The sequence below is a fragment of the Pieris napi genome, chromosome 18 (genome assembly GCF_905475465.1).
Source record: "Pieris napi chromosome 18, ilPieNapi1.2, whole genome shotgun sequence".
NCBI lineage: Eukaryota > Metazoa > Arthropoda > Insecta > Lepidoptera > Pieridae > Pieris > Pieris napi.
In genome coordinates this window covers 6,975,033-7,000,271 of record NC_062251.1, presented here as the reverse complement: position 1 = coordinate 7,000,271, position 25,239 = coordinate 6,975,033, and the positions used below count along the sequence as shown (strand labels likewise).

Here is a 25,239-nt window from a genome sequence, read left to right as displayed (position 1 = left end):
TTACCAAGGAGTCCCCGTGATAGGCGTGCTAGTAACCGGCCTGGTCTTATCCGGTTTCGCCTTCTCCTTCTCCACCTTCTCTTTTTCCGCCTTCTCCCTCTCTTCTCTCTCCCTCTCCGCTTTTTCCCGGTCTATCCGCTCGCGTTCTGTTCTCTCCTTCTCCTCTACGACGGTCGCTTCGGCCGCTGCGGCCGCGTCCGCATGTTCGTCAACATCTATAACTGATATTATTAAATATTCTTTATTAGAAGAAATATATGACAGTATCAATGATCAAGTTTTATTATAGAACAGGGGGCAAACGGGCAGGAGGCTCACCTGATGGTAAGTGATAGCACTGCTCATTCACACTCTCAATGCCAGAGGGCTCGCGAGTGCGTTGCCGGCTTTAAATACACTCACACGAGTGATACACTCGCCCATTGACACACACTACCAGAGAGTTTATTGAATGCTCTTTCTTGAAGGACTTACTAAGGACTACTTTAATAGATCTTTGATTAATATAATGATTAGTAATTATTAACTTTTTACACATACTACCCCCACATTGTCTATGCTTGAAAACGAAATGCATTTTCGAGGATTGGTACAAAAAATTAATGTTTATGTACTATTATTTTTGAGAGCTTTGCTTACTTTTGCTGACAATAGGAGAGGGGGGGGGAGAGGCAGTAAATTTACTTACGTAATACTTTTGTTTTATTTTGTGGTTGTATGTTTAATTATTTCCTTTGATAGATTTCTTATGTTCTAATGTAATTGATGTGTATGCGTGATAAATTTGTGATGTCATATTTTCTTATATGTTTTAGGCATACACATTGTTTTTAAAATGTATAAATAAATAAATAAAAGATGGATGGATGTTTCAAGGAATAAATTAGACTCAATTATTATTAATTAAAATAAACAAATTAATAACTAATTAGTATTTTTACTATAGTAATATTCAATAGACAGTATGTGAGTCGACTAAAACCATATTCTAGAGCCAGAAGACCGGCAGTAGCTCTAGACAGAAGATGAGTAGATGCTTCCAATGGGAAGACACTCTACATGACAGCACCACAGAAAAAATTCGCTCATAGCCTTAGGGCTGATTGCAAATAACCACAGAAAAAAAATTCCCAAAGTAAGATGGCTAGCAGTTCCTTGTTTTAAAAAGTATAAAGACCACTCACCACCATCCAAAATGATTGGTTCATTTAGGTTTTCCAATCTTTCCCCTTTTTCGACTGCAATTTTCGCCTTTAACTCTGTAACAAACAAGGTCTAAAATCATTTAAAGCTCCGGCTTACTATATTTTTTTATTGTCTTTTATTTCATAGATCTAGTTTTGATTTTATTCCTTATACTCTCAAAAATTATAATGCAAATAAATCAGTTTAAAGGTACAAAACGGTTTATCTCGAGTAATATATATATATATGTAAGGAAAACATATTTTCCTATACAAACTCTTTTTATAATTTATTTTTCTTCTTTGCCGTCTGATCGACGTTTTAATTTTTTTATTTTATTATTTTATTTTATAAAACCTAGAATATAGGCTTTAAATGTTGTTTTATAATGGTATTAATCACTTATACGAGTACTGGGAATTAATAAGGCGCAACTGCGTTTCTCTGTGAATACAAAAGATTTATTTACAAAAGAAATATCTATTAATTTACATTTAAAACAAAAATATATATTTACAAATTATTCACTCACCTGTGAATATAAAAGAAACAACATTTAAAGCCTATATTTTAGGTTTTATAAAATAATGTAATGAATAAAAATTAAAACATCTTACATCTATTATGTCAAGTGACAAATTAAACATCGTCGATCAGACAGCAAAGAAGAAAAATAAAATATAAAAAGAGTTTGTATAGAAAAATATATTATGTTTTCCTTACATATATATATTACAATAGTAAGTAGTAGTGTTGAAAATGAAGCTTTGTTCATCCAATGAAGAGCTTAGGAAAGTTCAAAAAAATGCAACAGAATATACCCAATTTTTTTTAAATTAACTATTATTCCAAACAAATATCCAGGATATAATAAAAATTAAACCTAATTAAACATCCTGTATAAGACCAAAAACTCACCGTCTAGCCTCTGCAAGGGCTCCGGCTTGATCCAAACACTATGAGCTCTGCCGGCGTGGTGGTAATACATTCTGCCATCAGGAGCCACGTGGGACGTCCATTCCGCGGCAGCTGCTTCCAATTCCGGAGGTATCACCTGGAAGATATTTACACATAATTACTTTCTGGCAGCTTTTTAAAAGAAAAAGACAATTGTAATATAGTGGAATCTCGATAACTCGAATGTCGACTCGACGAGTTTTCGACTTAACAACTGCGAGATAGATTTAACTACTGAAGTTTACTAACGCCCGAACCCAATAATTGAAATCAATCTGGGATCAGAACGTGACAGTCGATCGATCTCCTATCTGCATTCCAATAACCAAACCCTACGAAGACAATCCATTTTTGGCGACGGATAAATTGCTCTTTGTCGATCCATTTTACCGAGTTTTCACTCATAAACCAAATAAAGTAAATAAAACCGTACAAATAACATTAAAAAATACATGTGTGTGTTTAAAACATAACAAACAGTTTATTTAATTATTTAAAAAACTGGTGTAAGTTAAAATAATTAACTATTGAATTCAAGCTTTCGTCAACTGTCATTTTCATACAAAGGTCTATCCACAGACACCGATACGATCTCCCATGGATAGCTTGTATCGACAGATGGCTATTACAATCCGTCGATTGTTTATTGGCACACATGGTGGTGATTATGATGGTGGATTATGGATTGAGATAGGTTATTAGGTTCGGGCGTAAGTGTAATATTCGATTTGTAGACTCAACTGTGGAGTAAACTACACATTTTTTTTAATACTTTATATAATAATATAGACAATTTGCTTTATAGTACAAAAAAAAATGAAAATATTTAATTTTAAAAGTATTTTTTACAATAACCAACTTGAAAACATAATTAACCTAAATATAGGTATTTAGGTAAAAATACCCCTCCAGAATCGTATGGATACCTAACAAACTACTGAACCGCTTTTGATGAAACTTGGACTGTTCTAAGCTGGAATGTACTCATCAGCTCATGCAATACTTACAGTAGCCTCTTTCTTGGGAGGTGGAGTGGATCCATCCAGCATTATTGGTGATTCATTGTCTCCAGACATTGAATTACTCATTTGGTTTGCTCCCATTGGAGTTTGTCCTGGAAACATTTATTAAACTTTAAAAAATACCAATTAAGGTTATTCAATATGTTTTTGAAGTGAAGCTTCTTTATGAGGGTAAATTTTTACGGAACGTCACGAAGACGTGCAGCGTTTTTGTCGAAGAAAAGAGAGAGAGCGATTGAGTGAGTGAGAGAGAGTGAGAAGGGCGAATTACCTTATAGAAATTCTATTTTTAAAATTAAAATTTCGTAAAGAGAATTTATTAAATATTAGTATTTTATAATTTATGCAAAATAATTTATTGAAATCTCAAATGACGAATTGTTAATTAAAATTCCACGTGTTTTAATGATCGAAGGAATTAAATTTAATTTATAAATTGTATTACTTTCGACACTTAATACATATTTTAATGACAATTAAATATATTAAATTCCTAACACATCTTCTTTTTTCCCTCGCTCAAAGTCTCGGAAAATTATTTGTACTTCTTGTTTTTATAGAACAGGGCAAACGGGCAGGAGGCTCTACTGATGTAAAGTGATACCGCCGCCCATGGACACTCTCAATGCCAAAGAGCTCGCAAGTGCGTTGTCGGCCTTTTAAAAATTGGTACACTCTCTTCTTGAAATACCCTAAGTTAGATGTACTACTATGTATTTTACAATAAAAGCTATTATTATTATTTATATTTTACCCCAAAACAAAGAGGTATGTTAGAAGTTTGCGGCGTGTGTCTATGGTTTCAATATGTTATTTTGGACGTATTCTGTAGTCTTTGTACATTTTGTCTACTATATTTTTTGTCCAGCCATTCTTCATACAACCAAATAAACTATAATAAATAAGTCTTTGAATAATATTACCATTATTATCGGGACCCGGGAAGCCCGGTTGTGCCACCATTGGCGGTGGACCCCATCCCCAAGGATTCCAAGTCCCACCACCAGGCCCTCCCATATTAGGTGGAGGACCCATATTGGGTCCGCCCATAGGCGGGCCTGACCCCATATTCGCTCCCATTGAAGGCCCACTGGAGGATGTGGTCACAGGAGCTATGGCTGAAAAGCATGAATAATTTTTTTTTTTTAATTTAATGATATGTTGCAATTGTTTTAGTTCAGAGTAGGATAAATAACAAAAAATTAATTATCTAATTCAAATCAATAATATAAAATCAAATTTTTGTTGCAGTTAGAAAAAACATCAATTTACTCAAGAAAAATTCCACGAAATCTAGTTTTTAATCCGTTCAAAAATATTTATTTATCTATTTCTTAACAATTATTTTTAATTTTATTTACTATATACTTTTACACATGACTTCATTATTAACACTGCTAATAATAACTTTGACTAATACACATTTAAAACATACTTTGTTCTTTAAAAAAAAAATTATCTCTCATTCTTTTCTTTTTTTTTATTATTGTTATTTTGTATATTTCTGTGAAATTGTGTTTAAAATACTTTAAAATCTTTACCATTAGGCATCTGGTTATTTTGAAGGGATTCACCGGGTGGTAGTTCGTCCATATCCATTGTAGACTGGTCAGACTGATCCATCTTCATTTGGTTGTTACCTTGAATAATATTTAGTAATAGTTATTAAACAGCAGTGTTGGACATCCTTGAGATCATAGGTTCGATCCCCGGCTGTGCACCAACGGACTTTCTAAGTGCGCATTTAACATTCGCTCGATCGTTGACGGAAAGCTTAGTGAGCTTGCCTTAGACTCAAAAAGTCGACGGCGTGTGTCAGGCACAGGAGGCTGATCACCTAGTTGCCTATTAAATTGAAAAATGATCACGAAACAGATACAGAAATCTGAGGCCCAGACCTAAAAAGGTTGCAGTGCCACCGATTTTTTTTTAAACCGTCTACGAAATCATTTAAAACAACATACCGGTTATATTGATCACAATCAAATGTCCCGGCTGAATTCTATTGTATTAAGTACTATAAGCAGAAATTGCAGTAGGTAGTTTCGATACCCAGCCGCCTTTTATAAAAGAAAGGCCTCAATGTGCGGGGGGCTCATTTGTTGCTCGGACGTAAACGAGTAAGGTGGTTGGTATCGAGGCCGCATACTGTGAGTTCGTTTTATGTTATTTTTATTCGGTGGTTTCTGTGTACTAGTTTTAAGGTTAACGGTTGTTTTTAAAATACCCAAAGTCGTGTTGTATTGATTGTATAAGATTAATTTTAAGGTAGATTTAGTGTGATTTCGAATATACCGTGTTTTGTTCTTTAATGAAGTTATTTTTGGTTAAATCACTTCCTAGGTTATTTCGAATTGTTTTTTTTTATATTTGATTATTACTCCTGGTTGCTAAAATCAGAAGTGGGATAGGATTTCGCTCACAAATAAGCCTTGTAAACAACCGTTAATTTTAGAATAAGTTGCCATGTGCTTCCCGTGAACGGTCAATTAGGACGAAGCCGCCTCGCTCTGATATTAAGCGTAGCCGTCGAAAGCGGTCTGTGCGAAACAATAGACAGTGTTCAAGTCATGATGGAGTGTGTTCATATTCGCGTCGCAGCAGGACTCGTTCTCATTCGTGTCACAATAGTGTCGTGACGGGTCGCATTCACATCGCGTCAGGTTACGTTCGCGTCGTGTTAGGTCGCATTCGCGCCATGGTAGGTTAACCATTGGGACGACTATGATTGCTTCTCTCGTGTGACTAATTGCCTAAGAAGTGACGCAAAAGCCTGGTTAAACGAGTGGGCTACTAACGAGCGTTCATGGCCAAATTTCGTTAAAGAGTTTAGGTTCTTGTGTCCGCAAAAGGTGAACTACGCGCAAATTCTCCACGAAGTTATTAACTCGACGTCAGAAAAGTTTTTGTCATACGCAGAATACGCGCGTTGTTCGTTGTTGCGTTTACGCCTTGTAAAAGGATTAAGTGAAGAGCTTATGGTTCAAATCGTGATTTTTGGTATTAGTGATGTACAAGTGCGCGCGAGCAACTAACGCCGACTTAACGACAGAAAATCTGGTCTCATTTTTAGCCACGTATGTTAAGTCTATCCGCAAATTCGATAATCGTTACCCTGATAGCCTGAAATTGTTCAATTCTAGCTAAGCACTTAATGTTTTTATTTTTTAATATCATCTGCGGTAGTAAACTACTTTCCTGGTCCACGCAGACCGATTAACTGTTCTTTGAAGGGAATAGGTGACAAAGAGTTTGTCGCTCGACAAATATATGACTTTGACTATCGAACTACGTAATATCTCGCTTGAAGTTGATTTTCTCATTGTACCCGCGTTGTATATGAATTCGCCGTTCATAATAGGGACAGACGTTCTCAATCGTGATGGCGTCACGTTTATTCGCACGAAACGTGAACAATACCTAACTCACACACCAGATAGGGTACTAGTAGTGAATGCTGTGAATGCCAACCAATTTGACAGCATAAATACGCCTCTCGAAGGTGCGGAGTTTGCTCCGGTACAGCAACTACAGCGGTGACTACGGAGGCTGGTAGTGTGCTTATGTACATTGACGACGTTCTTATTGTAAGTATGTCTAATGACGACGGTATTTCTCTATTACGCGATGTTTTGAAGACTGACAGAAGCTGGATTCTCTGTCAATTTGCGAAAGTGTTCTTTCCTCACAACTAAAATAGAGAACTTGGGTCGTGTTATCAGTTATGGTCAGGTTAGGCCGAGTCTGCATAAAATTAAAGCGTTGGTTAATTCACCTACTCCAACTAACGTTAAGCAGGTACGTCAATTTTAAGGTTTAGCTGGATACTTCCGGCGTTAAATTGAAGGCTACGGGACAAAAACCGCATGTATATCGCGTCTCACTAAGAAAGACGTCAAATTTGAATGGGAACCCGAACAAGATCAAGTCAAACAAGAGCTCTTAAAGCAATTAACCAGCGAGCCTATAGGTACTTGCGATTTTTGACCCGAGCCTTCCCACTGAACTAAACACCTAGCGTCTAGCAGTGCAGGATATGGTGCCGAGCTTATGCAGGCCCACACTGATGGTAATAAACGGGTAATAGCCTATTTTAGTAGGGTTACCCAGGGTTTGGAGCCCAAGTACCATTCATATGAATTAGAAACGTTGGCGGTCGTCGAGGCTCTGCAACATTTTCGGCATTACCTGGTTGGTATAAATTTTAAGATAATCACCGATTGCAATGCCTTGAAGGCCACCGAACGTAAGAAGGATCTTCTTCCACGAGTTGCCCGCTGGTGGGTATATTTACCAGATTGTAATTTTACTTTTGATTATAGAAAGGGGGCTTTAATGCAACAAGCTACGTGTTGAAGTAGGCAACAAAGGTTCCCAGTGGTCCGACGTGCTGTGGAGGATACCTACAGCTCACTTTGGAGGAACATCTCCACGCAAAGTACCATGCAGACTTCACCACTGCAGTTACTGGTCGGTATCGATATGTGATCTGTGGAGTTACTGGTCATCAGATCGTTAGTGTGAGATGTGGCAATTACTAACTCTAATCCCAATCGGGAGGCTCTCTTAACTCTTCGCAGGTGGCGAGCTTCCGAACTGCTTGCAACCGGTCGATGGTGCCGGGATGCCTGCGTTAGCGGGAGTGGACGGTGGCCTCACGCCTTTGCTGTCGGAGACTTTGTGTTTGTGAGCAAGACTGCACAAATCACCGGTGAACTGGACCCCAGCATGCGTGGGCCTTACAAGGTTATTCGCGCGCTACCGTGCCACCGCTACGAGTTAGAGCTACTACCTGGTTCCTGATGTTGTGGCAAGGCGAGTGGACGCCGGATGCGTGCACAGTTTCCTTCGAGACTTTACTTTGTGGTGCTAATATGTTTAGACCACTTTGAGAACATGCAAAGGTATGGGTCTCTGTTTCATATTTTTGTGGTGCTAATGTGTTTAGGCCACATAGAGAACATGTAAAGGTATGGGTCTCTGTTTCAAATTTTTGTGGTGGTAATGTGTTTAGGCCACTTAGAGAACATGCAAAATGTATGGGTCTCTGTTTTAACAAATTGTCGCTTAGGAGAGCACTAGGAGCCACTGTCGTTGCGACAGTGTATTGCAAATATACTGAGTTTTATCTTTATTCGTGTTAAGTCTGAAGCTATATAATTCTGTAATATTTGCTTTTTGATAGACCTTATCTATGTGCGCTTGAGTGCACGCATGCGCGCATGGTACTGGTAATGGAGAAATAGAGAAATATGTCATTTTTCGTCCCTACAATCCAAGATATACGCTTCAGGCTATGACACGAAGCTATGTAGATTACTACAAGTTCCCTTACAGAGACTGCGCTAGACAATTATGAGCAGGTTGCAAGTGATGCTGCGGTCGAGGACGCTGCACTGTCAGGACCGGCCATCTTAGCAAAAAATTCCCAACCAGCAAACCGGACGGAGTGTCAGGTTATAAAAGAGGAGTGGAACAGCGGATTGGGGGTATTCTACGTTTGGCTCAGATGTGACGGACGTTTCGGTTGTGTATAGCGGTTATTTTCTGTATTAGTTTCGGTCTTTAGTTGTGTTAATTATTATTTTTGGTCAATTATTATTTTAGTGTTGTAGTTAGTTAAATCATTTTGTAAGGAATGGAACTTCAATCAAATCAATAACATAGAACGGCCCTTGAACTGGGCGCAGATGGCTAAATCAGCTGACTCCGAGACCGCCGATCTCATACGTAAGCTCGGAGAAGGTAATTTAGACCCTAGACGATACGTATGTCAAAACGATGTGCTCTATTATCGTTGATCACCCGTTGGTGAGGAGCCGCGTTTGCTTTGTTATATACGTAATAGTCACAGGCTTAGCTTACTGAGGGTATTCCATAACGAGCATGAACATATCGGGGTTCACAACACTTATGACCTAATTTTAAAACACTTTTGGTTTCCCGGTTTAATGCAATTTGTTCGTAAATATACGACCCACTGGGTCTGGGTGCATTTCTAAGAAACGTATCCCAAGAGCCCCACGTCAACCCATTACATCATGGGAAAAGTATGGTGCCCTGAGAGTTGTGCCGCATTTTTCGAAAGCAAGTTTCAACCCTGTTACTAATATGTTATTTCCTTATGTTAAAGATGCGCGCGTGATATGTTGCCTTGCGTGCGAGTGTGAGGCAACTGTGTGCCTTGCTGGTTGAAACGGACTGCCAATGTGGTGCGGTCATGGTGTGTTCCTGAGGCCAGCAACCTTGAGAAGCGGGCCTCGGCAGACGTGCATCCTGTGCGCGTGGCGGGCGCTGTCCCGGAAGATGTGTTCTTTGAATACATATCAGGCGCAGTCCTGGCAGCCTTAGGGCTGGTGCTCTTTTGAGAGTGTTACGGGCGCTGTCCCGGTTGGTGTGTTCTTTGAACGCACTTCAGGCGCAGTCCTGGCAGCCTTAGTGCTGGTGCTCTTTTGAGAGTGTTACGGGCGCTGTCCCGGGTGGTGTGTTCTTTGAACTCACTTCAGGCGCAGTCCTGGTTTACGTTGCTAACGGGGGAACTTGTACAAGTTCAAGTATGAGAATGTGTGAGATGTCTAGCGAGATGATGTATGCATACTTTTGAAAGTGAAGTGTTTTAGCTAAAGTTGTGGAAGTGTGCTTTTGTATCAGGGCCTTGAATGAGTGATGAATGACAGACTAGGCACAACGTAATGTTGATGTTAATTAACTAACAGAATAATTGTTGCACAGATTGCGATGACGAATACCTCGATGACTTAGCCTTCAGCTGCGTGTGCTAGTCCTGCTGTTTCCTCAAGAACACTCGAACCACATATGGGTGAACATGGTGACCAAGATACCGTCATGCCTTCCACCAGTTCTTCCAAAGAAGAGATCAACAGTGCATCCGAGGACGGTGCACAGTCAGGAGAGGCCGTATAAGCAGAAATTGCAGTAGGTAGTTTCGATACCCAGCCGCCTTTTATAAAAGAAAGGCCTCAATGTGCGGGGGGCTCATTTGTTGCTCGGACGTAAACGAGTAAGGTGGTTGGTATCGAGGCCGCATACTGTGAGTTCGTTTTATGTTATTTTTATTCGGTGGTTTCTGTGTACTAGTTTTAAGGTTAACGGTTGTTTTTAAAATACCCAAAGTCGTGTTGTATTGATTGTATAAGATTAATTTTAAGGTAGATTTAGTGTGATTTCGAATATACCGTGTTTTGTTCTTTAATGAAGTTATTTTTGGTTAAATCACTTCCTAGGTTATTTCGAATTGTTTTTTTTTATATTTGATTATTACTCCTGGTTGCTAAAAGTACCATATAACAACGAAATCAACAACTATTGGTTTTTATAACCAAATATGAGTAGTCCCTTCGATGTACAGATTTTGACTGTAGTTATATTTCATTAGGATCCAGGTTTTGAGTTCATAATACGAACAGTTACATTTGTAGCAGAGCAGTATTAGACTAGTAGCTAATGTCTTTCAACACATAGATCAAGCATTTGAATTATGGCTGTATATATAAAAATAAGTCGGGTTTTCCTTCCTGACGCTATAACTCCAGAACGCACGAACCGATTTCCACGGTTTTGCATTCGTTGGAAAGGTCTCGGGCTCCGTGAGGTTTATAGCAAAGAAAATTCAGGAAAAATTTCAACAGAAAAGCGGGATCACCAAACTAAATGTTACATAAAACGAAGCCATCTGTTGGCGAAACGGAGTTCGCCGAGTTTGCTAGTGGCTGTATATATATGCACAACTAACACCATTAAAACAGTAGAAAACCGACCTGTGTAAGACATCTATGTGTCAGGCACTGCAGGCTGATCACCCACCATTACAGCACCACCAATTATTATTATTAAGATAGACCAGTCAAAGTATGAGCATCACTCGGCAAGTAAAATTTCCATTACACTTTCAAAGTCAACATTTGTTCATTATTTATTTATGTAGGTAACATATTTAACAGTTAAGAGTGTAACATATAATTAAATAACTCAAATTGTTAACAAAACTATTCCTAAATCAATGAACATATTTTTAGGACCTCTGGTAACTTAATAACAAAATAATCGGAAACTTCACTTATATGATGACAAACAAACTTACATCGCTGTATATTATTAAAGGTTAGTGATATTATTAATAAAGACAACATTTTAAATTCTTTCTTGGGTATAATCAATTTTAAGTACCTAGTTTAAAAACAAAAAGAATAAACAGGGGCCTTAGTCAAGACGCCTTAACGGTATTGAACATGGGAGTTCCTGTCGAAAAGATTTCAAACAAATTTAGTTTTTGACTTTCTACATACACTGTCAAGGCACCTTGACTAAGGACCCTGGCATGAAACTTACCATCTTTTGCCCATGGTGGTGGATGTGTCATATACGGTGGGGCAGAATTGGGTGTGGAAGCACCTCCTTGGGGCCCCATTCCAGGGGGCATCATGCCTCCCATCATGCCATTGGGCATCATTCCCATAGGTCCACCCATTGGTCCTCCCATTGGGTTATTCATGCCCATGGTTTGTTGGTTCATGCCTGGCATTTGGCCTAAAATATGTTTAAAAAAATGGTCTCAGTGTATATATTTTAGTTTGGTGTTATGTTATATTACTTTGAATTTGATTCTTTCAATTAGATTTGCTTAGTAAACTACTGTCATATTAGACTAATTTCAAATTTAAATACCATTTAAATCAACAGCTAGTTAATGTATATTACACCATATTATTATGTTAATGAATATTTAAATGATGCGCTTCTTTCATGTAAATATTCATTAACATAATAATATGGTGTATGTAAAACAGGAATGAAACACAGTTTCATAAACAGCAGAAACAAAAATTTTATAAATGATTTGAAATAAATAAATCTGTTTGGTTAAGATAAGCTCCATGTACTGCAATCATAAACTATGATTTAATTGAACCTTCTAGATTACACATATTGAATGACCCACAACAACATTTATTAAAAAAAAAAATTAACTATTGATTGATTAAACACTCACCTGCTGAGACCATAGCTTCCATTTCAGCCTGTGTTATGACCTTGCAAGTCGGACTCTCTTGTGGCCTTGTCCAAGTTGTTTCTCTAGTGCGTTGGTGATAGTAATATGATTTGCCCTCATCGGACTTAGTTTCTACCCATATTTCTGGTGGAGGCTATGAAAAATTACAATTCAATTTCATGAGATGATTTTGTATAACCTAGAGAGTAAATGAGTTTTCAAGCATTATCCAATTTTAATGAGGCCAATAAGTTGACATAGTCTTTTTGTATGATATAATGTTAAATAATAGAATCTTGATCTTGAGAATAAAAAACAATCATTGCTTAAAAAATCATGAAAAATTAACAAATATAAAGAAAAGTGCAACTTCATAAACTTTACTTAATTAATGTATAGTAAACAAATTTAAACTAGCTCACCATATTTGGTGGTGGCATTCCTGGAGGTCCAAAAGGTGGTGGTTGTCCCATCATATTAGGTGGAGGACCCATTGGCCCACCTGGTGGCATCATTCCAGGTGGGGGTGGGCCAAATGGAGGTGGTCCCATCATTCCAGGTGGTGGTGGTCCCATAGGCCCCCAGTTATTATCAAAATTAGGCCCTCCATTAGGACCAAATCTGGGACCACCACGGCCACGGAAAAATCCACGGCCTCTCATTGGAGGTCCACCAGGTCCATAACCCCTACCTCTAAAGCGCATGGGAGGAGGTCCATTCATCCAGCCCGGTGGTGGCATGCCGCGACCACCACGGCCTCTGTAATAAATAGTTTGCTGATGATCTAGACCTTATTGGCTTAAAAATTTAAAAGACAAACAAATAAATTCATTGTATATTTAAGAAAAATCTAAACAGTGTTATATAGCTAAAGGGTTACAGAGTAGTTGTTATATGCCATATGGAAAGAAACAATTTTTTTTAAATAAGGCAAACCATAATAATAATATTCCAGTTGGTGTCAAAATTGAATGACACCATTTTCTGCACATCATTTTTGACTATACATACATCAGATACAATGGAAAAGTTTAATTCGCAGTGCCAAAGCAGTATCATTATATTAAATTCTGTGTGCAGTCACTATGCTGTATGTCAGTTGCCTTGCAATTATTAAACTATTTTTGGGTATTATTGATGCTATAAGAATTTGTCCATGATCTTTATAAATATGTTTTGTAATTTTGGAAATTCAACATTTTTTGTATAGAAAAATCTATCTATGGCATCTTGAGTGCAATTAAGTATTGAACCCAGAAAATCTTTTCAAAATGCTACTAGAAACATCATACTTCTAATTTTTAAGTGTAATGAAAATAAAATATAATTTAAATCATAACAATATTATATTAGTTTTGTGGATCCCTAAAATGTCAATATTAGGTAATAAAAGGAAGCAGAATACCAAAGAATTCTATTATAAACTTAATAATAATTATGCTACTACTGGAATGGGGGCATAATTATTAATAAGTTATTGAGAACAATGAAGAGTAGTAGCCAATGTAAAAAACAAAAGATTTGCAATGTATTTGAGGTATGTTTTACTAAATTTAAATGGGAATATAATATAAATATTGATACTAGATTAGTTCCATGCTGTAAATGCGACTTAGCCTTATAATTTTAAAGTATATACTTGTATAAATAATTCTATGCTGGACGGAAATAGTCGGCAAAATTGTCCTTCCTCGTATTGATTTAACAATTTATATACACACAGACGCCTAAAATGTTTGTTCATGTTCTCAAGGCTACGGAGAGCATTGACATTTTGTATATAATTTCATTATGGCATTTATTATATGCCGTGTAGAGGGTTGAAGTTTAAAAAAATACCTGAAATTGCCGCGGCCACGAGGACCTCCACGAAATCCCCCATCTTCTTCTTCGTAAGATTCATCATAACCAAACTCATAATCACTTTTCACAGTATCACTATCATTTCCATCGTTTCTATTAGTGTCACTCGCGACTGAGTCCTGTGTGTCCATATTATACTCCTCTTCCATCTTTATAAATTATTGTTCCTAAACTAAACTACACAGCATATTACACGAATTTCGCGTTATTAAATAATAAACCGCACTTTTGCATTTGCAATGGCGGAAACAACATTGGATCAAAATGGCGGTGGCTTCTACGACTAGTGATGTGCGCAATACTTTTTTGAAAACCATAGATCAGTGTAGAGTACAGTTTTACTGGCATTTTCCAAATTTGGGTCAAATGTTTTAAATGAGATATAATAATAAAGATATACATTTATATAATTATAAATGAATAAATTTATAAAATTTAATGTCAAGATATAGGTAATACGTAATTTTTTAGCAGCCAGCGAAGCTACAAAAATGTACTCACTGCTCGAGATAGATCATAGACCATCCATGATCCATTCCATGTGCGCGACCGTAATTTATATATACGTGTATTACAGAGAGGTAGGCATATATAGAAAACACAATATTACGTTAAATTTGTAAATATGTATTGTCAAAAACATTTTGTTCTAAACGTTAATAGTTGTAAGTAATATTTTGATTTTTATATTTGTGTAACTCAATACGTTAATATAGTACTCTCGTATCATTTAATTTTATATGTTTTTTGATAGTACGCCCAATTTTAACCAAGAAGATGTGTCATAAAAAGTAGGTGTCATCAAAAATTAAAGATTTTCAACTTTTTAATTATTTTATTGATGCTAGTGAACAGTTGTTTACGATATCTGTGGTATGGTGTTTTAAATGATATATTTGAACCTGTGGAGCCTCTGTTTTGGCGCGTGCGCGATGACGTTTGAATTCTAGCGCCATTCTTACATTACTGATTGTAATTTGTACTGACCACGGAATTAACTATATCCCGGGTGTTTTTAGTGATGCATAAACATGTCGAAAATCAAGAATAGTAAATGACAACTAAATAATAATAAAACTTTATTCATGGTAGAAATATCGTTGTTACTACATTTGATCTAACGCTAGTCCCCACACTAGGGAGCCCGTGTTGTGGGTAACTAGATTTCAATTATTCCGTTGTAAATTGTGCATGTTTATTTCACGTGATTGGAGTTTATAGGATTTTATAGGTTGTGTACTATGCGCCTAGGTATTTTCATTTAAACATTCGAATAATTATTTTTAAATACACACACCAAAGAGTTACCAAATAACGTATTCTTAAATCGTATTGGAATTATAATAAATCGATATATGTATTTAGATTTAATATTAAATGTTTTTGATATTTGACTAAACTGGTCCTAGATGATGTTTGGCTCTCAAAAACTACAGTGTAAACTCTTTATAACGAATTTTAAGAAACCAAGCACTTTTTTTTCGTTATAGAGGAGTTTCGTTATAGGAAGAAAAGAGAAAAAACACCAAATTTAACCAATTACAATAATTTATATATATACATATATATATATAATAGATAGGTGACAATGGTGCGTTTAGTAACTGAGACCAAAATTTCTTAGAGACAATTTAATCTAAGAATAATGGGTTAACACGTGTTAATGCAATTAACAATAACAAAGGCGAGACGGCTGTTTATGACCTCAGGTGCCTTTTAGAAATTCCGGCACTACTATAGGTTGGTTTTGTAATCCGATTATAAAAACAATTACACTTAAGTTTGTTATTGATGTCTAAATATGAAAATATTTCTTCGTAATAGAGGCTATTGCGTGATAAAGAATGGGTTTTGTGTTAAACCAACCAAATTATATATTTATTACGTTATAGAGAGCGCCTGGTTAGAGCGACGTTATAAAGAGTTTACACTGTATGTTGTAAGCTCTATCTGTTTACGAGTGGGTTATATGACTATATACCTAGATAAATATTAAATAAGGATATCTATATATAGCGATTGTATGTTGACGAGATTGTCCATAAATAAATCAGAAAGACATTAGACATTTTCGTAGTACATAAATATTGTTTATTATCTATTTCATGGCTCTCTTATTCCAAACAGTACCATTCCCAATAAACATTATTATAACTTCAAATAAAAAATACTCCTTAGTTTATTAGTAGTATGGATTCCCGGGCACTGCCTCACCCACTGCTTCGGTAAAAAAAGCTGTTTCGGAGGCAGCGCCCGCCTAAAAAAAAAAAAAAAAAAAAAAAGTTTGTACTCTAACCCCACTAAACAGGACGTGCGGAGTCGAATGCACTCACTCCTGAACTGATAGCTCTAACCGTTCCAGAGATAGCTTTCCCAAAACCTTGCTAATTACTTACTAATCACCACCTTATCAGTTACTATTTCCTGCACGAAATCCCCACTCATTATCTAATTACTTAATGACTCAGTACGAATGCATCGTTATCTACTTTCCTACATTCACTAACCCGATCTATGGCTCTAAAAGAAAAATAGAATAATATAATATAATAAACTATATCTAACCTAACCTAACCTACGGGTCTAAGCAAACAACAATAAATATACCTACATTAACACCATTATCTATAATAAAATTAGATGTAAGGGTTACATATTTAAATAAAACATTTTTATTCCAGGTATTATTCTTTTATTTATATGTCCATTATATTTCTATACAAATTTACTAGCACCGTATCATTGTTCTCTGAGTCACACGTAAAATTTCTAAGGAAGTCTTCTAATCTCATCCCTCTGAACTTGTAATATATGTATACCAAACAGTACTCTCCGCACACCGCCGATAGGTAATCCTGAACCGTAAGGTTATTGTATCTCCACATGCAACAATTCCTCCTTAAAAATCCTTCTATTGCTTCAATAGGTTTACGTCCAAACGAATCAAAGTATTCCCCAACTCTTTCGACGTTTATATGAATAGCCACCCAATGAGACCCCGGCTGTGAATCAGGGTCAAGATTGCATATGATAAGTGCTGGCACCTGAGCATACATCGGCAATCGATTTGAAGGATATACGTTGCTCTGGAGGCTGGGATGTATTCTACGAAGACTCATTTGCACTTCTAGTGTGTTCATACTTTAATACGCGTTTACTCCCCTACTCTTTCACTCTTTTACTGACTACATTTATTACTATCAATTCATATTTATACCAATGTATTTAAACACACATAATATGATCTCAACATAAGTAATGAGTCTCTTTGTAAAAAAAGTAATGAAGGTAAATAAAAACCATGTCATATTCGATTACATTATATTTTATTATTCTTAATATCATAATAATTACATAAGTGATTGCTTAACTACTATAATCCACACATACATTTCTGTTCTTATCTATTTCTATAATATTTGAAAACTCTGCGTAAACTACACAGTTAATTGTTTCAGTCAATGCGCTCTCGAATCTTACTTCCATTCTTACACTACCATGGCGTACAAGATTCCAATGCACATTAGAGTTAGCCGACAAGTCAGGTGTTAAATCAAAAGCTAGTAAACAGTATCCATTTGAATATTGTTCCCTCGATATTCCATTACCTTCGTTAAGAAAATGTATACCGGTGCCTGAGTACAGGGTGTGGTATGCGCTAGTAAATACATCGTTTGGAAATGATGGTTGTAACGATTTTGAAGGTATCTGTTGACCATCTATATATAGGCTAAATGAGCAAATACCAAAATTTTCAAAGTTGAAAGGATTTTTAACATAACTACCGTTGAATGCTGTATTATTCACAAAACCTATAATACATCTCTTAGGAACCTGTCCTAAAAATATATTGTCCAGTGTTTTACCCTGCACACCAGCTGGTATGGTCAGGACTTTCACTTCACCTCTTGTAATAGGATATTTAGCCGTAGTAGTGGCAAGAACCTTTTGATGAGCTATTAGTATTGATGGATTAATTTTTGCTCTGCGTATTATTAAAGTTGCATCTGTTATACAGACTTTGTACTTATTATCTGCATTCTGTGACATGAGGTTAAATGTTTCTCTCGATCTAACTAATTTTATAGATAATTCGACCCCGTTCATGAGGAATTTATCTTGATTGAATATATCCCCATGTAAATGCCCAATCATTTCAACATCCTTTCCATCCTTTGAAAGTAGTTGTCTTTTGTAAAAGCCCTTGTTTGCCTCATTAGTTTCATTCATTTTACCAGCTGTATCCTCGTACCACAAACCACATGTCAAATGTGATTGTTTGGCGGATGATGAATAATTTAATAGAGTTTCTATGAAAGCGCGATATGCATAAGTATTATTTGGGGGTGACACAAGTTTTTGGTTTAGGTAAACATCCAATTGGTTAAATAAAGAATGTAACCAATTATTGACTGGTGCCACTACATTAGCTGCATTAACTGCAGAACCGTCTTGATTTTTAATTTGAGCCTTGAGATGGAGTAGTGTATGCGAAAGGTCTATGTAGTCATCTCCTGTACCAGGTACTTGGAATTCGATAGGTCCATCATCACTTAATGAAGAAATTGGTTTGTAATGTATCCAGTGTCCATATTCGATACTTGTTTGTGTGGAAGGAAGAGCAAACAGATCCAATTCAGATTTAACGCACTCACATGAATGATTATGAATAAATGACATTATGATTAGTTTGAAAATATATCCTTGGAAATATTAATATTTTTGTTCCTTGTTTTCTTTGAAGCGCCTTTCACTTTGAGGGGTGAAACTCGAATGAGCTCATTACAATATTTTCGTCTCTTATTAACACCCGATCCAGTCATAAGTTTATCAATTTTGGTATCAACTTTGCGTTTAAGGTTAGAACTAGCCTCTTTCAATCGATTTTTAATGGATTCTTTAATAGGACGACTAGCTACAACATCTGACAAAAGCCCAATACCGCTGTTAAGTGCTTCTTTTCCAATCACCTTAGCACCACTAGTGAGTAAAGGTAGCACACTTCGAAATAACCCCCCAAGAAAACTTCCGATACCATGACCACGTTGATGTAAGGCTCCTTTGTAGATTACATTTATACCAGACCCAGCTTGTTGCGAATAATAATGTTCATAAGGACATATAAAAGTTTCTTGAGGTGTATACATTTTAAAAAGGAAATATAGATTATATTTTTTTAAAATGAAGTTTCACACACGATGTACCGTATTGAAATGGTACCGCATTTCCCGTGGTTGTTCTTATATCTATCTCAATAACATCAAATTCTCTTCTCATTACCGGTAAATAATGTGGTGGTGAAAATATATGCATTTTATTTGAACCATATATGTATTTAGCAGGATCTAAGGGTATAATTCTCAATAGGGGTGTCATGACATCACCAACAATTTGTGGTTCTATAATATCGCAATACACAAATAATTGTGATGGTAACCCCAAATGTAGATTAGCAGGGCGTTTACCGATATTATGATTTACTAAATTGGTATCTGGCTCAAATCCAAGTTGAAAGCTCAAATTAGGTGATAGAGATAGTGAAATTATTGATGGATCCTTTACTGCAACAGAGACAAACTTTGACACGGTGTCCTGACGAAAACTAACTTTCTCTTTCGAATTTAAAGCAATAAGAATATTTTGTATATTATCATAGTTGGTGGCTGGTATATGGTTCTTATACATTAGTGTGGTCTCTTCATTATTGATGGTAGTTTTTTTACTTATGTATATGATATTTTCATGTTCTTGCACGGAGAACATAGTAGAGGGATATTGAAACTCAACTATACCTACCATCCATTCTCCTTCTAATGTAATGGCTTTAGGTAGTTTTGTAGAAAAATTTGATGTCATATTTCCCGGGAAATATTGTGTGGAACTATTGCTGAGTAAAGTTAAATAGAAACTTTCCTTCATTGTAGATTTTTAATATTCGACAGTAAGACCCAAGAATTAAATTTGTTAGGATATCCTTTCCATTTAACTAATACTTCCTTTCTAATACCGCTTTTACGTGATCTGATGATTTTATCAATTTTATATTCGGAAGTGGGGGAAAAAGTTATTTTTTGTAATTCTTTTTCATAAAAAGTTCCTGTTATTGATTCATTTTCTAAGTCGTTTAAAGTGTATACAACCCACGGGGAACGATCTATAATCGAAGTAATGATAAAAATTTCATTACTCCAATTACTTTCATAACCTTTTTGAAAAACATGTTTGTATTTTGTAATTCTTACATAGTCACCAACGTTAAACTTAGGTACTTTGTTTAAACTTGAAATATAAGTCTTTTCATCATAATATAAATTCCGCCAAACTTCCATAATGTTTTCCATTTTAACATCACATGGTCTCATCTTGATACTAGAGTGCACACTGTGATTATAAGAACTAACCAAATCTTGTAAAATATCTATATAGCGATAAGTATTCTTATGTGTAAAATAACGCCACATTTTCATTTTCAATGTTCTCTGAAATCGTTCTACTATACTTGCCTTTATATCTGGATTATTTGTAGTGTAATAATTTATATTTTTACGTTTTAAATAAGTTTGGACATCCTTAGATACAAATTCCGTACCCTTGTCTGATTGAATATGTCTAGGAACAGTTTTAGCTTCATCAAAGATGCTAGTAAAACACGTTTTTATTGTGCATGAATCCTTCTTTTTCATTGCTCTAACATAAGCATACTTACTAAAGGCGTCAATAACACACAAAATATATTTGGGTCATACACAAAACGAGTCAGAATTTTGTGAAAAAAAAACATAGTCAGAACTTTTACGAAATCAGTCTTATTTATTACCTTATAATCATAGCATTTAAATGACAATATAAAACAAGATCGTTTTTCAGTTTTGACTGAAATATTAAACTTTTAATTTTTTTTGTGACCACTGAAGGGACATACTTCCACAGAATAGAACAAAAACAAAAACAATCGTTACGTTAGTCTTAAAAAGTTATTCATATAAACAATACAAAGTAAAAAAAGGATTTTAAAAGATATCATCATCACTCGAATCAAAAAATGAACGGCCTTTACATTTCTTTTGTGGTGCATTTGAGTCGTCAGAGTCACTGTATTCTGGGAATGCACGGACTCTGGATTTTTTGGGTGTTACTTTTGGTGGTGTAATTGAGTTTTCCAAGTCACTTACATCAAGGGTTGGACAGAACCTGAATTTATTAGCAGTTACTGAGTCATCAGAGTGTGTATTAATTAAATTTGGCTTTTGTGGGGTTAATGGTTGACGGGTTGGGCTTGGTGATGATTCCAATGATGGTGTATTAAACAAGGGTTCAAGCAGAGTTGGGGTTGTCGGTCCAGTGGCTGTAGAGGCTGATGTAGTGTTATTAGTGGTTGCTGGACTGGGGGTTGAAGAAGATGTAAAATTCTGTAGAAGTTGTGTTTCTATAAAATTACACGAAATGCCCTCAACCTCTATTTGTCCAATTTCAAAATGGGTACATTCAATATGGGCTGCACATAATAAGCAGCTCAATCGTCTGCAACGTATAATGTTAGGTGCTTTTGCACTCCATGCAACCTGATGAATCTTGAAGGTCCCTTTAAAAGGACGAAGTTTGACGTTTGCAATTTCTTGTATATTAGATTAGATACTTCATTATCAATACGAATAATTTCAATGCCTTTACAGTTACCTTTTAAACATGAAATAAAACTATCAATGTTCGATATATCTTGGCCATTTGTAACTGCATTATCGCATGTCCGTTTTATGCATCCACCTACCCCATCAGGAGCACCTTTGCCATGTCCTGCCTCGCTGAAATGCCAGTTAATGATTTCTGCTTTTGAAATTTTGCTAAGATAGTTTGCTATTAAATGAAACATTGTTTTATTACGATACTGGGTAGTAGGCCCATCACTGAGTACATGCAGCTGCTTCAAATCTGGTGTAAGTAACTTTATTCTTTGAATAACAGGTTTTAAATGTGCACAAATGAACACGGGATCGTGTCTTAAGTTTTCTAATACAGTGCAAAGACATGTGGTTTGTGTAAGGTTTGTTGGTGGCTGATTATTTGACGAGTAGTACACACATGTATGAAGTGAAAGTTGTGCTTTTAGATCCGCCAAAATGGGCTGATTGAATTTCTGATCCATATTTGCAGCAATAATTTTCTGAAAAATCAATATGAAGTAAGCCATCTGTTGGCGTTAAGTTTTGTTTGATTGATCGAATAACTCTGTGTTGGTTTTATTTGCAAGATGTTGAAAATATGTAGGTAATTTTGTCTTAAATATATTAACGAGTAATTGATGAGTAGTTTTAACGGATTCTTTAATAGTTTTTTGGCATAGCTTATCTTTTCCTTTAATGACTTCTAACACTTTTTAGTGATCCATCTTTGGTAAATAATTGTATCATTGCCATTGATCACATTAAAATTTACTGTATTCTCAGAGCATTGCAAACACGTCCTTTCCAGGCAAGAAACACTGAGAGTGTTGTTACAGCAGAAAGCCCTGGCAACATCAGTAGCGGTAGAATAACGTATTATCTTAGCTTGGCTTAAAGCACGAGCAATAAAATCATTATTTTACAAATTAAGAATACACTATCGTTACTTTCCAAATAAATATTGCTCTTTTCTGTGGACAATGTCTCTCGTGTGGACTTCTCAGTCCACAGAAAAGATGTCCACAGGAAGGACTTTTATTAAAAAAGTAAGCATTGCTCGATCAGTTTTGACGTTATACAAACAATTTAAAACATTTCGAAACCACTCCTAATAAGAAACGATGGCTGCATGCTAATCGGTAAATTCATTAATTACTTACTAATATACACCAGGAACAGGAAAGACTCACTGATCTTTGATGAAAACTCAGTAAAATTTATAAAAACTGTTGTAATAAACTACGAGCGCTCAGTCACTCAATCCAAACTGGCAAACGCCAGCCGTGTATTGTGGCCAGTACAAAAAAATAATTGTGAAATAGTATTTTGAGTTAGCTCGATAAAATCGATTGAATTTTAGGTCTACAGAAAAGACGTGATTTTGCATAACCAACTGTTTATTGCTAATTGTGTAGGTTTAGCTAGATATATATTTAATAACTTGGTAACATTTTAACATTCAGTATACATATTATCGATAATTAATATTTATTATGAGATAACACTTGTTAATTCAGAACAGCATTTGTCAAAATGTGCTTACCACGTTCACGAACAGTCCACAGAAGGGGACATTTTAATACTTTTCTTTTTTTTTCAACAAATTAGTAACTAAATAATTCCATATTTAGCAAACGTAAATGAAGGAATATTTGTGAATAATATATCAAAATATATATCAGCATAAAAAAAGTATTATTTTTAAACAATCCTCAACCTGAACTAGCCCATGAGTTTGACCCATTTATATCCATCATTATATTCTATGTAAGTTCTTAAATCACTTAAATCAGCTTGCCACAATTCATTAATATTTGATAAAATATATTTATTACGTGGGAATTTTTTTATAACCGGTTTATGTAATGTATATGTTTCTTGAGACTGCAACCATTTTGAAACGTCACTTTTTGAGATTTTTCCATTCATTGCCTTTGTTAACTTATTGACACTGCTGTAACCAGCTGGATGTGAAATATCATAATAGATGCGATGTAACTCTAATACGGGGTCCATTTCTCCCAATCACTTTTGTTTCTCAATTTATTGATGTGTTTAGATTGTGTTGGAGTTGGGGAAACCTCAGTTTGTGATTCTTGAATCAATGTTTTATCTTTACTATTAAGGTCAGATATATATTTGATTCTTTTCAGATTACCAATGTATGTTAGCGGTGTATTTATATCATTTAAAAACTTGGCGAATATTTCCCAACCGATTGGATCAGATCTCTTCGAGGGTCGTAAGATGTCATTCACTAAATCTATAATATTACTCCCTGGTATTTCTTGTCCACTAATAAAAACTGTTCCATTTTTATTCCATTGCAATTGATCTGTTTTATTTACTATTGTATCCATCAATAATTCACCCCTCCTCATATAAGTTTTAGGAATTAATTTTAATATTTCTTTTGGTTGTAACCCATATGCGATGTCTTCACCCGTTGGGAGTTGTTTAACATTTAGCATTTTTTCATTTTCACTAGTAGTTATATTATTGATGTTCCGGTTTTCATTAGTATTATCATTTATTACCTTTTCAGTTATTGTTATTTCTTGAGGTTGACGTTCTTCCATGGAGTAATGTAAGTATCTTTGTAAAATTTGTAGATAAAGCGCCCATTTTTCGCGATCATCCAATTTACTTGATATAATTTTTTCCATTTCTAAATCCAATCTACTTTGCGGTGTTGCTTTATTTTCATTCTGATGTTTAAGTTTATCAATAAAGTCTTGCTCAACAAGAAGCATTTTTTTTGTGTTCATTGTGATTTATTAAAACAACTTACAAGGGTACTTAGAATTGTACCTAAAATTATGGGAAGAAAGGACCCTCCTTTTTGTATTAATATATTTTTCCTGAATTCAAAACTTTTTCCTTTACTGATCAGATTACGTAAGAGATTTTTAATTTTTTTTAATTTTGTTTTTGTATTCTCTTTTAAAGGTACTTTTCCTTGTAAAACATTGTGAATACATTCACATATACAGTTAATTTCTTGATTATTACAAGACTTCAGTAATATCCTACGATGTTTGGGTTTTAATTTATGTAAAGCTGATAACAATTCCTTATGCGTTGTTATTCGTTGATACATGGTTCATTACTGACTTAGAGTGGCTGATTACAAAGATACTTATACCTTTTCATAGGAACATATATTGTACAAAAATTACTAGATTCAAATATTTTAGATTTTATGCGGCGAGCATCATCAGTGTTTTGTTTCAAATCAATCATTAAATAACCATGAGCTTCTTTAGTAGCATCGGTATATGAATCTTCAATAAACTTCGTGTCTTCCGGTGAAACTTGTCTAGCTAGAAATCGTATTTGAGTTTTGTCACGGGGATTTTTAAAATAAATAATATAACTTGAATTAAGTGAAATGTCGCGCTGTCCTCTTCCTTGATGAAATAAGTTTTGGGTTATGTAAAAAACACTCAAATTTCTATGGTGACTACCTTTTGTAAATATATCAACAACTCGACCATCAGATTCCCTCATTAAGTCATCTATTATAATCAAATGTGGATTT

General features: G+C 35.3%; 1 protein-coding gene across 1 annotated transcript; it reads right to left on the bottom strand.

Annotated features, from left to right (window-relative positions):
• On the bottom strand, positions 1-14,331 carry LOC125058815 (basic salivary proline-rich protein 2-like). The gene is made up of 10 exons (XM_047662963.1): positions 14,014-14,331; positions 12,597-12,933; positions 12,175-12,328; positions 11,514-11,711; positions 4,706-4,804; positions 4,088-4,282; positions 3,150-3,256; positions 2,104-2,239; positions 1,185-1,259; positions 1-221 (listed from the first exon to the last, which is right to left on the bottom strand). Exons 1-10 carry the CDS (start codon positions 14,184-14,186, stop codon positions 1-3), a joined length of 1,695 nt encoding a protein of 564 aa, XP_047518919.1. The 5' UTR covers positions 14,187-14,331.
• Positions 14,332-25,239: the final 10,908 nt, after the last annotated feature.